The following is a 15,582-nucleotide window of genomic DNA, read 5'->3' as shown; positions in this document are numbered from 1 at the left end:
AAACATTCCAGTCTGTCAAAGAGAGACAAAAGAGACAAGAGTGGCTGGACATAGGGCAGACAATGGAGAGACTTATGAGAAAGAAGTGTCTGCAGGTCCACCTGATAGGACCAATGTTTGGTTCTGCCAACTCACACAGGGTGCCAGCACTCACCGCAAAGCAGCCAATCACATCATTCTCTGCAAACTTGTCTCCGTAGTTTTCAAACCGGCTATTGGTGGACTTCTTCCCAGTGCCTCCATAGCCATAGGAGAAAGGTTCCTCGCCTGATGGAAGAAATAGGCAAAGGCAGGTTAAACCTGTGATGGTCACAACAGCCTCTATGGCTGTCACACACTTTTAAAGAAAAAAATGATTTTCTTTACTAGCTTTACTAAACAGATACTTTTTGCGGGGAAAGGTGAGGAAGATTCTGTTGAAAAGAAGCCCTTCATTACGCAGAACTCCTGAGGGCTTGATGGGTTTAGGTGTTAAGTCTGGGAGTAGGAGGTGAACTGAACTGCTCTGCACAGAAAGGGAGACTTTGGAAAGAAAGGGAGGAAGGGAAGAGAGGAACTGGGATGGAGGAGGGCTATCTGCTGAGATGCAACCCTTCCTCCTAACAACATTCAGTCAATTCTACTAACGGCATCAACTTTTGGAGCCAGTGGGTCTTTGGCAGAAATCAGTAAAGGGGCTAGGTTTTGCTTCTGGAGAACATGAGGTCTAACCCCTAGGAAAGGTACTAGATTTCCTCAGGCTACAGAACTGGTGGCTGAAGTGATCTGACTAAGATCCCAAGAGCCCTGGCTGACACCTGGTTTATATAGAGATCCTTGCCAGGAACCCAAGGAGCATCCTGCCAGAAGAGCTAGAGCCAACAAGCTTGAATTCCAGGCCCAGTTCTTGTATGAACAACCTGTGTGACCTTGGACATCTGATTGACCCTTCTGGGCTTTGTATCTTCATCTGTATCAACTACCCACCACTTACATCTCAAAACTGAGACAACAATATAACGAGATGACATATGAGTCTTACATAAAAAGTGCTAATACATATCAAAATGAAAACTGCATACTCCTTTTGACGTAGCATTTCTACTTTTACGGACCAGTCTTAAGTGAACAGTCAGACCAATTACACACAAGGATAGCTCAAGTGTCTAGCAGCAAAAAATTGCAATTAACTTAAATGGTCTACAAAACATTTATAAATAAGTGACACAACTACAAAATGGAAGACTATGTGGTAGTCAAAAGCTGTATTTATTTACAAAAATATGCCCACCATATATTAAGTAGGAAAAAGAAAGAAGGCTACAAAATAGTCCGCAAAGTGTGACCCAGTTTGAGATACACAAAGAAAACAATCATCCAGAAGAATAGGTGAAAATGTTAACGCTGGGTTGTTATTTTGCAGGTTTAGGGAGGATTTCCACTTTTTCCCCCCTCTCTGTATAGGTTGACTTTTACAAGGAGTACAGAGTGTTTCCATCATCAGAATGTTTATATGACCAAGGCAGAAGGTCTCAGCACTGGTCATCAAAATCAGTCACTTGGTTCTGACTCCACTGAGGCATGGGGTCCTGTGAAAATTCAGAACCTCTCAATGGGTAGCCCCTGCCTCTCTCTGCCAACCAGCCCTGGCTCCACTGGCCTCTGCTTCCCCTTTTACTCTGGGTCAGGCTCTAGACAGAAAATCCCAGACAGAACTTAATCGGGCTTGAGGAACTTATTTTCAGAATGGTTTGAGGACAGTAGACAATTGATCTTGTTTTTAAGAAACGGAACAGTTTTCTAAAGAGAACTTTGGACCCTCTCCTAAAAGATGAAGGATAAATTTTTCATAGAAAAGTTATGTGATTGTGGTCCTTCACGCTGAATCTTTAGGTCTGAAGATGGGCAGTGGCATATACCTGATCCTTGTGTCTGTTCCATCCCAGGCTAGTTCTGTTCCAAGTGCAACGCTGGGAAGAGAATCTTAGAAAGCTTGAGAATCCAGGGATAGAGGCAATCACCTATTCTCTAGACTGCTTGGCTGACCTCCACTTACCTAGCTGAGTGCTGCAGGAGTCCAGGGACCAGCCAATACGGACAACGTGCGGGTCAGGCTCCGTGGATGGAAGGTGCTTCACGGAGATTTCCTCATTGATCTGGGGATGGAGAACAAGAAGGCTCAGAATAGATTCTCTGGAGGCTGGTGGGTTATGAGGCAATACAGTAGGGAAGCACATAGGCATTAAAAAACAGCAATGGCTTTTGCTGCTGGGAAAAAGACATTTAAGCTGGTCTGAAGGGCCTGTTGCACTGAAACCAGGATGTCTGAAGGGCTCAGAAGAGTGTAGGGGTACAGAGATAGGCATCTCAAAATATAGTTATTTTTTAGTTTTAACACTTGCTGCAGGGGAAACAAGGACTCTCATGAAATTTGGTGTAGAAGGATAAACTGGCACAAAGTTTTTGGAGGACAATTTAGCAGTCTCCGTAAAAACTGCAAATGCACATGCTCTATAACCCAGCAAGTCAACTTTCAGTTTACCCAACAGATACACTCATATCTGTGTCTGTGTAAACATACACACACAAACACACAACAACATTCAGTGTGGCATTGTTTATATTAAAACAAAAGAGTAGAAAAAACCATCAATAAGGCACTGTCACATTATGGCACACCCACACCACAAAATATGATGCAGCAGTTAAAAAGAATGAGACAGGGCTAATGTACTGGTATGGAAAAATGTCGAAGTATTAAGTAAAAGAAGCAGAAAGAATAAAAGTGCCTTCTGACTCAACCTTTAATTGAATTAGAGGTTAGACTGCCTAGTAATCCTATCTATCAATATTAGTTCGTGGTTTTTGGAAAGTTACCCTATTTCACTGACTTTCAGATGCCTATTTTCACGTTTTAACATGTCCAAAGGCAGGATATATCTTAGAATTACTGTGATAAGAAAGCACTCTGTCATTTTAATTGGCAACGTTTCTCTATGAGTAGCACACAAAACAATGCACAGCTTAGAATCAACAATGTCCTAGCCAGTCAAATATGATAACCTTCAGCCTCGCTTCCACCTCCAAAAAATGGGGATAACAGTACCTGTTTCATGATGGTACTGTGAAGATTAATGGAGATACCTGTATAAAGAGCCTGGCACCATATCTAGTGCATGCAAAGTGTTCTATAAATATTAGAGATCACAAATAAGTTTGGAGATACAAAGGATACACAATAAATTAACATATAACTTATCTCTGGAGGGCAGGATGGGGCCTGGGAGGACATGAGTATGACTTCTGCTTTTCTACTTTATAATCTTGTGTGCCACCTGAACTTTTGTTAAACATGAGCATGTGTTATTTCATCAACATAATTTGACATGGAACTGCGGAACGATGATGGTAGAGGATGGCCTGATGGCAGAACTTTTCTTTGCCCTGCTCTCCCCGTGGCCTTTTAACTGGGGATGACTGAGTCCATTCTTTCTAGCTCCCTTTTCTTCCAAACAACTCCTTTTCCCAGAACAAACAAGTCACCCTTGGAATGGTTGGCTGTATAATAATAATGGTTGGTCTGGAAAAGATCCTACCAAGGAAAAATCTGCTTGATGAAGTATGGATGGTTGGCCTGCTCTTCTGACACAGCATTTAGCAATAGTGTAGTTCTCTAAAGTTCATTATACTTTTTTTGCTTGGATGTAAAACTCTACGGTCAATCAAATCTCTTTTGTAATTGTGGCTCTGACTGAGGTGACTGGTGACAGGCTCTTCCAAAGGACAGGTCTGTCTTCAGTCCCTATCCCCTGTTGCTCCCATTTACCTTCATCTCGAAGCATACACGGCCCCTTCTGACCCCATAGCTGGCACGGGCTCCTGACCACAGGTATGCAAAGCCCTCAATTGTGAGTGGGTAGCCACTACTTCGGTCTCGGGCCACCTTGAAGTGAAGGTCGCAGTTATCTGTGGAGGAAAAAGCCTGAGTTAGTTGATGTTTTATTTTACTTTATTTTTTGCTGAGGAAGATTCACCCTGAGCTAACATGTATGCCGATCTTCCTCTATTTGGTATGTGGGATGCCACCACAGCATGGTTTGATGAGCAGTGTAGGTCTGCGTCCAGGATCCGAACCTGCAAACCCTGGGCTGCCAAAGCAGAGCATGCGAACTCAACTACTATGCCACAGGGCCAGACCCTGGTTGATGTTTTAAAGGTCCCAAGAGAAGGACAGGCATAGGCAAAGGTAAGTTCCCCAAGAGTGTTAACTAGGAGCACTGTGAGGGCAGGTTCGTGAGAAACCAGCCGCACTGCCTAACCATTCTCCCTTCCAGTAGAAAGGCTTTGGACTACTGCAAACTGGCCTGCAGAGGATCAAAGCAGTCATCCCACAGAGGAAGTGGGGTTCTTCACCTGGCTGGGGTCCAAGGATGGCTATCAGGGGAACACCTGGAAATTGTACAGAGTGCCTTTCTTGGGGATATATACTTGCTAGAGAGGGAGTCCATATCCTCACCAGTGTCAAGAAATTTTAGAATTCACAAAAAGGCTAATCACCATGACCATATACTTCCACCATCTCCTCCTACTAACTGTATCAGTTTGGGAGCCAGACTCCTGCTGCCAATAGCTGCACATTTGACCCTGATGCACCCCTGCCACCCAGGTACCACTGTCCAGGTACACCACAGGCTCCCAGCTCCTCCTGTGGGCTCAGGACTCTCATGCAGTAGCTCGGACTCTTCCCACTCTTCAAGGAGCCAGTCAAGCCTCCAAGAAAGTTTTTCCTGACCAACTCATCCAGTAGGCTCTCCTTTCTCTAAAGGCTGAGCACCAGTCTGTACATTTGGCAACTGATCAGACACTGCTCCATAGACCACTGCCACCCAGTACTTCCAAAAACATTTAGCTTTACTCTGGGTATATTGTTTTTGAGATCTTGTGACAGAAGGGGCTATGTACGAGATATCTTTCTCTCTTTCAAAGCATGTAGCCACTGCTCTACGTAAAGAAATACATGAATGAACTGCTGTTAACTTTCCGCTCTGTTGAATAATGGTGTTCTCAGACCTGTTGGGCTTCTGGGTGCATTCTAAAATTCAGACTCATAGGCTCCGCCACTCAGTCTTAGGGGGTCTGAGGGGAGGGATAGGATCTCTATAATCATTCCTCTGAGGGTTTAGATGTGCAGTCAAGGGGAAAGCCACTTATCCAGTGGAAAGAAAACTGAGCTGGAGGACAGAGAGCAGGGTGGGCCAGGTTAATGCCTCAAAGGACAAAGTGGCATTGGTTTCACCAGGAACACGAGTAGCTGATGGGAACTGGTCATCAAAGAGTTAAGTTTCCCTAGCAGCACTCAGGTTCCCTTCCTGATTAGATGACAACCCCCTGTGTGTACAGGGTGGTCAGGGTTTTCCAAATTGCTCTTGTATCCATTGTCTGATGAGTGCCACTGAAAGTTCTCACAGGTATTAGTGCAGGATTACTCCTCCTTGAAGAGAAGCTAAGAGAAGTAGAATGACTTGGCCAGGATCTCACAGCTAGAGCTGGGAACAGATATTCTGTCTCCAAACCAGCAGCCTCGTTCCAGAGGCTGGACTAACACTGGCTCTGGATGGTGCTAGGCAGGCATTCTTGTGAAGGTCAAGGCATAGCTTCCCAATACTGACTGCAAGGCAGAATCAGATAGGTACTCCAAGGACTCACATGTGTCAATGGCAACCAGGGTGTCATCAAAGTCATCTTCATCCTCTTCAGCAGGAGGCTGAGGAGAGCGGCCCCTGTGTCAGAAAGAGGGGTTAAGTCATATGAGAACGGCTGGACGAGCACAGAGGAAGGGAAATGAAGATTCTGCTGGACTTTACAAGTGGCTTCCAGTCTGCCTCCTGGATTTCAATTTCTTCCCACAGAGGTTAGCAAAAGAACTCTGCGACCCTACATCCTTGCAATGAAAGCAATGTCTGTTAACTCCTAGGGTAGGGACAGGAACTAGACAGGGCATGCTCTGCTAGAGAAGGCCATCAGAATCATTTAGAAAGCTTTTTCAAAGACTCTTCTCTCACACCCCAAGATTCTGATTCACGCTCTCCCATGTTGAGCACTGCCTCCATACTGAACTCTGTTACTGACGGGAGGCTGTGGCAGACCAAACGGTATTGGGCCAGGAAGGGGAAAGTGCAAGAGCTTAGAAAAACCCCAGTAATTACAATCTGTCCATGTACCAGGCTTCCTAAAATTCCACATCTGAAATGATTTGATATGACCCATTTTTTCAGTCTCTTTCTCACTTTCAAAAGTGTCCTAAATTATGAACGAGATTCATCTTCCTACCAAAACACTAAAAAGGACTATGCTAAAATACTGTTTGTTTCCAAGGTATAGGAATAAGGGAGAGGGGTAGAACAATGGGGTCTAACGCCCAGGGTCTTGCCTCAGGCAGCCCAGATGCCTAGTCCCCCATGCACCCAGATCAGGTACCCCATGCCCACCTGGCTGCTGGCACTCCCCAAGCAGCAGGCTTCCCTCAGGTGGAGTGTCTTTCTGGCCCTGCCAGGCCATGGCTAGCACAGAGCCCATCACACGGTAAGTCTATCCTAGCGAGCTTTCTCTGCCAGCCCTGGATAAGAGCACGTGTTCCTTCCCTGCTCTCCACTGGCAAGTAGGTCTAGGCTTCTGCTCTATAGTAGGCAGTGGGAGAAACTGGTAAGAGGTGGGTTCCATGTCCTAATTTTAGTCACAGGCTCTATCTTACTATTGTTATTTTTTATGATTCATTCATTTTTCTCTTTTATTTATTGAGGTAACATTGGTTTATAACATTATATAAATTTCAGGTGTACATCACTATATTTCAATTTCTGTGTAGATTACATCATGTTCACTATCCAAAGATTAATTACCATCCGTCAACATACACACGTATCACAGGTCCTGTCTTAAAGAGAGTCACAAGCTATTTAGAGGATGGATTCCCTAGTAAGAAATAAATGCATCAGATCACCAGTCCAGATGAGTAGAGGAGGAGTGGTCATTCCCAGTTTTGGAGATTGGAAAAGGCTTCACACAGGAGCTGAAGGAGGGAAAGTGGGAGGGGCAGGACTGTGGCTGGGGTGAAGTAGGTGGGGGTAGGCGGTCTTGTCAGGAAAGGGAAAAAGGAAATGACCAGGGCAGAGAGGCCACGCCCTCCTGTGAGCTCCTGACACTCACATGCACCCTGACTACTCACCCTACTAGGTGAGTAGTAAGCCACTGGGTTGTGGCTTACTTGTGTATGTCTCTCTCTCAGTCCCTATACTGTGAACAACAGAAAGAAAAATCCACTGTCCAAATCATCTGTGTTCCCAGTGTTCAGCCCAAGGATAGGCATCTTGTGAAAGCACTGAGTGCTGACAATGAATGAATGAGTAGAAGGGTCAGGAAATAGATCTTTCTTTCAATAGAAGGATACCAAGCAGCCATTAAGAATAGGACAATAGGACACCAGGCAGGACTGCAGGGCAGTAGGACAAAGGATTGAAGAGGCAGGATGGCATCTCACTCATGAAAGGCAAGGTGTTGGACTTTACCCTGCAGGTAATGGGAAGGGAAAAACTGAGAGAAAGACTAAAAGTTTAGCAAAGTTAAATCTGGTAGTGAGTGCAGGAAGGACTCGGGGAGAGTGTGAGGGAAGGGAGAACTCTGCTCTGCCCCTCTTGGTTAGTACAAAGGTTCTAGTGGCACTGGGCTATGGACAGAGACCTACAGAACAAAGAGTGACACCTACCTCCTATCCTCTCGGTGCTCGAAGTAACCCCGTCCCCGGTTTTCTTCATAAGGCCTCTTGCGACTCTGGAATTGCTGTCTGTCTGGCTTAAGCTGAGATGCTTCAGGTGGGAGAAAGCTGGTGGGTGCTTCCTGCTTCATCTCTGTCTTCACTTCTACTGTTGGGATAAATCCAGATGGTCAAGACACTTGAAAACTCCTCAGCATCACTTTTCTGGTCCCCTTTACCTCAGGAGCTGTTGGCAGGATCCTGACTACCATGACGAAGGGCTGGGCTCAGGCAGTTTGCTGGGTTTAACCAAAGCCTGCTGAGGGAACCAAGAAGGCTGTACTGGAGAACAGGGTGAGGATAAAGGGAGGCCGGGGACGGCCAACCAGGCACATCAGAACTGGCAGTCGATGGGGTGACAGATGTCAGTCAGATAACTCTCAGGCTTCATGGGGAGGGAGAGGAGACTTCAGCACTAAAGAAGGACCTACAAGCTCTCTAAGGGCCTACCCAAAGGTGGAATAGCTGCCTTTGGCTACTGTGCCAAAGGCCCTGTGAAAGCTGGCAGCTGCCTTGGCCTGTACAGAGTAGTAGAGAGCCCTAGAAGACTTCTAAAATCCTTTTAAACCCTGAGATTCCATGATCCTACATTCTCCAATTTTCCCTCCCAAAGAATTTCTCCACCTCAGTTCTTACAAAGCTTCTTCAGCCTGGCAAGGGAGGGGAGAAGGTCAACTGAACAGAGCGTTGTGGTCTTGCAGCTAACTCCACTGGCTTTATTCACTCTACCACAAAGCCCAGAATCATTCCAGGAGGGAGGGTCTGCATTTAAGGCAGCCCAGAGGTGTGACAGCCTCAGTAAGTCATAATATATAGAGGAAGTCAAGATGGAACAACGTGTTGTGGGCCACAGGAAAGTTCTGGTCTCAGGCAGACTCTAAGAATCAGCACCTAACCGAGAACAAACCGTGGATTCATCCCAGCTTCATTCCTCCCACAGCATCTATGCTTGGTGCTGTGGATCACTCATGTCCACTCATTTCAGCACTCAACCCAAGATTACCCTGGATCACGTCCTAGTTTTGGCATGCAGAACACGCCTCTCAGATAGAGCTCCTGGTTCTCCATGGTAGGGATGGGGCTCACCCATCTGAAGACAGCCTCCATGGTTCCCAGCATAGCACTGAGCTCACATGAAGGCCTGATAAATGCCTGTTGATAATGGCACAAAAAATACTCTCCTTGGGCCAAACGATCCCAAAAGTCTCACAGAGCCTGACACGAATCTGCAGTTTAACCTACATTCACTAAAATCCTGAGCCACGCACAAGAAATGTCTGGGGATTTCACTTTGTGGATGAACCAGAATGGAATTAGATAGAATCAAGGAGATTCTCTAAGAAAGGGCACCAGGGCCACAACACATTGAAAGAAGCACAAGACTGGGAGTCAATTCTTGCTCTGTCATTACTCAACAGTGGGACTCAGCTTTCCAAACAGTAGGACACAAATGGTGAGGAACGCTCCTTATTAACCAAGAGCAGAGGCCCAGGAGCCAGTTTCCTGAGTTCTAACTCCAGTTCTGCCATCAGACAAACCACCTCCCCAATCTGTAAAATGGGAAGGAGAAAGCTAGATTATGTCTGTGTTTCCCAAATCAACATTATGGGGAACTTGGTTCTGCAAAGACATACTTACATGTTTGGGAAATCTTGTGTTTAAACAATGTGACACAGAGTTTTCTTCAATCCAGGACTCCTTAGAGCCTTTAATGTTCTAATAAGCACAGTGACTCTCCCAGAGGTGGCACGACATATGCTACATTTATTTTCCAGATGTGTTTGGCCAAGGAACCCTTTTTGAGAAGTCCTCAATAATATCTCCTGAAACAATATTCCTCAGAACACGGGAAATACCAGACTAGATTCAGAAGATCCTTTCTGGCTTACACATTCTAAGATTCTAAATAAGACTCAAGTACTGGCTTCCAAATCTAAACTCTCCAGGGTGTTGACACTAACATGTGAAAACAGATACCATGAAAACGCCCCTCTCCCAATACCTGGGAGTGGGACTAAGTTCTTTCTTTCAAAAAAAAAAAAAAGCCTTGCCAGAGTGACAAACTCAAATAGACCGGCCAAGAGGAAGATGCAAAGTCTGTCTGGGAAGACAGGCTCTATGCAGAGGGTAAGAGCCACCTATAGATTCTACTTCCCTCAAAGAGATGTACCGCATGCACTTTCCTACCTGGGCGATAGGCCTGCTGCTGCTGCTCCACTTCCAGCGGTCTCCTCTCGTAGCCTGACTCGTTCTCTTGCTTGATAACCTGGGCCTCATAGAATTGGTTCTGCCTGGTAATATTGTCCATGACATCTTAAAATAAAAAATGGCCAGTTAGAAGTGTACTTCTTGGGATTAGAGGTGGCTTTTTTATGCTACACGATGTCCTCCCCACTTAGGATCTGTCAGCGGCTAAAAGACGTGACAACACCTTGAGATGGAAGCCTATCTGGGCAGTCAGCAGACCCAACTTCCTGAGGATGTATCCTCTTGGCCCTCAAAAGGCTGGAGATCTATCTGTGACTGGGTTCTACAGAATCCCAACATACACAACCAACTGAAACAGAACTGTTCTGCTTGAAGCGAGAAGATGGGAGCGTCAGAGAAGGGGTCCAGCTTGACCTTGCCCTCTAAGTTCCCACTCCAGGGCGGCAGGCAATTCTACAGACACCTGGGACTCCTTGGAGCACAGTTGAAAACCCCACCAGCCTAGCTGCTCTCTGACATGGTATAATGCTTAGGAAGTTGCCTTCAGGTCACAACCTTAAAAACTGTTCAGAGCACAAACCAGTCCTCTGCCCAGCCCAATTCACTAATCGTACCGGCACAGCCAACCCCCTTTAGGAATCTCTTGCACCCTGCAATAGCTGCAAAGATAAAGGGTAACCATCTCAGTTGAAGAGGAAATGGAGGAGGAAGGAAAGGAATTGTTAAGACAACAGAAATCATGAAAATAGAGGCCTTCAGACTCATTAGGGATAAGCCCTGAAATACTTGGGAGTTAAGTGGGAAGGTGTCTTGTGGATCCATGAGGAGCTCAGCTGAAGGATGGTGACAATAACAACATTAACGACTCACAGAGTGCATACTACACACCAGACCCTGGGATACAACTAAGAATAAGCTTGTCCTACTGAAGCCTTCAGTTTAGTGAGACAGACGCATATTAAACAAATACTTAAAACACAAAAAGGTAATTATGATTGTGTTAAGGGCGACAAAGAGGTACCAGGAGCTAAGACAGGGCCCCAGAGAGTAACAAATACGCCTCGACAGAAAGGATACACAGGCAATAATTTGGTGATGACAATGGAGAGAACATTCCTGGGGTTGGGATAACACATGTGAAAGCTCAGGGGTGGGACTAAAACCAGAGTACCACACCTGAAACTCTCTCAAAGAGAACCTTGCAGCCAAACCCAGAGAGAAGTATGGAAACCTAGGATGAACAGCAAGCAGGCTCTCCACCCTAGGGGCAATCTCTGCTAAGTGCCTCTAGGGCCCTACTAGTGGCTGTGCCAGGACCAGTGAGGGAGAACCACGGGGAAGGAGAGACTATTCTGCTAACTGATTGGATCCTTTCTCAGAGGACAAATACATCTGAGCACAAACTAGGTGCAGCCCAAAGGGAGGAAAGTAACAGATTACATGGTTTGCTACAGGTCTGTTTACTGGGGCTGAAGGAAGTGTTGGAGGGTGGCATGAAGGCGGCTCAAAGGATTTTGCTGTAGGGGGCAAGAGAGAGGGGAAGAAATAATAGCTCCTTAATTGGAACACAGGGGATCCTTTCAAATCATTCTGTTTCTTCCAAGCTCCAAGCACAGTGTTCTTCTTCCCACAAAGCCTCACACCTCTCTTCCCAAGAATCTCTCCTGTGCCCAATCAGGCAGCTTCGCCTAGAGAAGCTATGATTCTGGGATCCTTGTTCACTCTCTAAAACATCCATCTCCTAACAATAGGCAGGCCCAGTGCTAAGCCCCTTACACATGTAATCTCATTCACAACAATCCTGGGGGCACTATTATCCGTATTTTACACACAAGGAAACAAGGGCTCAAAGAGGTGAAGTGACTTACCCAAGTCATAGAGTCACGTTTGAAACAAAGTCTGTCTGAGTCTAGAGTCTGCTCTGGAGCACCTAACTCGCTCTCCAGAGACACCTCCGGCCATTGGCCCTTTTCCTACGCATTCCTGACAGGGTCTTTCCTGCCCTAGAGGTGCATGCTGGGCCACTCCTCCTTCCTTCACAGGTCTCTGCAATAGGAAGTACTCTTCCCAGCACCTGGGTCCTGGACAATCCCTAGGCTGCTCTCCACCCCAAATCTACACTCAGGTTGCTCCCCTCCAGGAGATCCCATCTCTCACAAACAAGTAAGTACTCAATGCCCACCCCAAATCTTGTCTCTTCCCTGAACCCCTTGTTCTCATTCCCTTAGCCCCATGGCCCAGGGTGCCCTCTTTTCAGAGAAATGCCAGAAATCCTGGACACCAGAGAACTTTCTCCTTATTCCTGACCCTCTCCAATCCCCATTCCCTGGTCCTGTTAGGAAGCCACCCTTTGTAACTCCAGATTTACTCCCTTCCACACCAGGGTCTCCTCTCTTCAGACAATCACAGACCTACCCTATCCCCTCTCAGTTCAAGTCATACCTTCTGGCTGATGCAGAGATTCTCTGCTACCCCCTAAGGTACCCCCATCCCTGGGCACACAAATAACTGCTTCTGGGGACCAAGGAGCCCTCTCTGGAGACGCCCAGCCCCAGAAACACTCCCCGGTCTCCACCTTGAGGCCCCCAGCCAAGTCAACAGGTTTTCTTTCTCTCCTTACACATTCTACACTCTCCCCTCCCCCATATTTGCTAGACTAGCTACACACTCCTGTGCTACTCACAAGGAGCCTCTATCCCCCAGATCTCCATCGACTTCAAACTCCACCAACTCATCTGCCTCGCTCTATCCCAGCTACCTCTGCTCACCAAACAGTCTATATTGTTAATCCAAGATCATTCAGCAATAGCCACGGAGTTATCTGTCCTCAGAGCCTTCCCAGCTCTAGTCCTCTAGGTCCCTTGTCCAGTGAAGCATCCTTCCTCCCCCTGCCAGCCTCCAGACATCAAGGTTCCCTATGCTTCCTCTGGAAGTCAACCGGAAGGTCCCCAGATTTCCTAGCACCAAATGCCCAAGTTGTCCCTCCCTCGGGGCTGGCCTTCCAGCCCTGGATCTCAGAGTCCCCCAGGCCATCCTCAGACAGATGTGGGTCCCCCACGGTCCAAACACATAGTGGTCTCCCACATCCCCTAAACGCTCACCAGCCAAACACCAGAGTACCCAGTCCATCAGACCCACCCCGGCCAGACATCACCACCCCCATCTCACCAAGCCACCCCAGTACCAAATATGAGAATTCCCAGTACCTCATCCTGCAGCAAACTCCAGGATCCTCCATCCTCAAAACTCTCTCAGCCCTGGACACCCGGTCATTCCTTGCCCAGCCCGAAAACGCGGCTCCCAACACCCAGCCCAAAGGCTGGGCTAGCACAGCCCCCAAGCCCACCCAGTACCAAACCCTGGGATCCCCATTTCTAAAACCCTCCTCTGCCCCTGAATAGAAAATCTCTTGTTCTTCCGACTCTCTTTGGCTCCACAAACCACCGCTTCCGGCCCCCGAGCCCTAGGCTCTACGCCCCTCAGATCGTCCTCATCTCCGAAACCGGGAGCCCCCACTCCACTATCTCCCCTGCACCGAATGCCAGGATCCACCCTCCGGTCGTCCCGAGGCCCTGGTCCCCAGATCCTTTTCAGCGGCGGGTGGCGGGATCCCCCAATCCTCAGACCGTCTCCCCGACCTGGGGCGCCGGACTCCCGCGTCCCACAGCCCTTCCTCGGCCCGGACTCTGGGCTCCCCGGCCCCCGCCCCGCGCACTCTCACAATGTCCGTCCGGCCCCGAGTAGCCGCCAGGCTCCGGGTGCGGCTGCAGCCCGGGCGGCGGTGGCTGCGCGGTCCCCTCCAGCTCGGAGCCCCCCTCGGTCTCGACCTCCTCGTTGTTGTGCCCGGGTCGCCCCGGTTCGTCGTCGGCCTCGAGCTCCCGCTCGTCGTCGGGCTCCTCGGCCTCCAGCGCCGCCTGCAGCCGCTCAGCAAGCTCGGCCTTGAGGCCGCGAGTGTCCAGGCCGCGGCGCTGCAGCTCCTCGCGAAGTTCGTTCACCTTCAGACGGCGCACATCCATGGCCCGGGCCCCCGGGGCGGCCCCCGAGCCCGGCCCGGCCTTCCAGGGCTCTGTCCCCCTTAAACCTTTCCTGTCAGGAGGCGAAGGGGGAAAGGGGGGGGCCCCCCACTCCAATGGCGGCGGCGGCTCAAAATGGCCGCCGCCGCCGCCTCCACCTCCCCGGTTGCCCCGTGCGATGCAACAGGGGTGCCAATTGGCCACCTCGTGAGGGCAACGGGCGCGGGCCTAGAGACCCAGCCAATGAGAGCGCGGCTTTCAAAAGAATGGCAATGAAAGGGCTCAGGAGCAGCCGAAGAGGAAGCGTTGGCCTACGTTGATGCCGCGGCCGGAATAGTGGGCGGGAAAACGCAGGAGGCGGAGCGCGCGGTGATTGGATAGTGCCCGCGCGCCCGCTCCCGTAGGATCAAATGAGGGAAAGGAGTGAGGACTTAGACCAATCAGCGATGAGATCTCAGAATGGGCGCCCCACACGGCCTTTCCTGCGCGGTCCTTTCATCAAACTAGTGTCTCTGTAACACATATCCTGATTGGTCTAGATCTCCCGCCCCTAGAGGCGTCCAAGCGGGTAAAACCACTAGAACCAATCAAAGGGAGGGTCGGTCGACCCCCTCCTTTCGCTGTTGCCTCTAAGAAACCGGAAAGACATGAATCCACGAAGGACCCGCCCCTTGCCGTTAGGGCGGTTTCAAAACAATCTGCCCACCAATCGCAGTTATCGTTTTATCTCACTAAAGCCTGTACAGTTGAATCGCTTTAGGAAAAGCTAACCACATTGGCCATTCTTCAGCGGACTGCCTCACAAATTTCGCTGTAGGAGGTATACGAATTAAAGATTAAGTGGATTAATTATTCTTAATCTGGAAAAAAAACTCAGTTGCCTTTATGAAAAGCAACCCTTTGACTTCAGAGAGTCCTGCAGGTTTGAAAATAGAAGCTAGTCTACCAACGGGAGAAAAGTTGTAAAGGAAATCGCACCCTCTCCCCTTTGATAGTACAGCTCACAGGGCTCCTCTTTCCACGATCTGAGCTTCGCGGCCATCCTTCTCTATGGTTGGGTTCTTACGTGGAATGGGCGCTCTGCACGCGACCATAGAGCCTTCCCCTCCGGGAAGACCTCCAGAAGTTCGCGGGTCTCTACCCCAAATCCTCTAAACGGCTCTTCAGTGCATCTGGCTGTTTGGCGTCTGTACTGACAAGCTCAAAAACACACGTCCGTAGTTACGCCTCACGCTGCTAAATACAAACGCCACAGAGTTTCACAATGTCTAACGCTGCACCACCTGTCGCCTCTAACTGAAAAGACTCAAAACTTCTGTAAGATACACAATCGAGATACATGGCGCAAACGCCAGCTGCGCTCTGAGCCATACCTTCAGCCCACAAAAGCCACACACGACCTCTATTTAGACAAAGGCACACACAACACGGATAAACAAATGGCCGTGAATCAGGTCAGATGCCTCAATACAGGGGATAATAAACCAAACTGCAGAGTAGATGTGCCCACTAAGGTCCGCACGGGCAGGGGGCATCCAATGATAAAGACACACAGGACGGTTACACGACAAG

The 15,582-nt window shown here is 48.5% G+C and overlaps 1 protein-coding gene across 6 annotated transcripts in view; it reads right to left on the bottom strand.

Moving 5' to 3' along the window:
* HNRNPUL1 (heterogeneous nuclear ribonucleoprotein U like 1) overlaps positions 1–15,582 on the bottom strand; it is a 35,445-nt gene that overhangs the window by 19,652 nt on the left and 211 nt on the right. Inside the window, exons 1-7 of one of the 6 annotated variants that reach the window (XM_005596258.4) lie at positions 13,719–15,062; positions 9,977–10,102; positions 7,742–7,898; positions 5,686–5,759; positions 3,806–3,945; positions 2,036–2,135; positions 155–267 (exon numbers count right to left, since the gene is read on the bottom strand). In XM_005596258.4, coding sequence (XP_005596315.2) covers positions 155–267; positions 2,036–2,135; positions 3,806–3,945; positions 5,686–5,759; positions 7,742–7,898; positions 9,977–10,102; positions 13,719–14,013 — 1,005 coding nt within the window. In that variant the 5' untranslated portion in view covers positions 14,014–15,062. Of the gene's footprint in view, positions 1–154; positions 268–2,035; positions 2,136–3,805; positions 3,946–5,685; positions 5,760–7,741; positions 7,899–9,976; positions 10,103–13,718; positions 15,063–15,582 lie in introns of those variants that run through there. The other 5 variants (XM_005596257.4, XM_014737245.3, XM_005596259.4 and 2 more) reach the window with 5 other exon arrangements.

This window comes from Equus caballus, chromosome 10 (assembly GCF_041296265.1).
Source record: "Equus caballus isolate H_3958 breed thoroughbred chromosome 10, TB-T2T, whole genome shotgun sequence".
NCBI classification, from domain to species: Eukaryota; Metazoa; Chordata; class Mammalia; order Perissodactyla; family Equidae; genus Equus; species Equus caballus.
The sequence above is the reverse complement of the archived record's forward strand: the minus strand, read 5'-3'. Positions and strand labels throughout refer to the sequence as shown.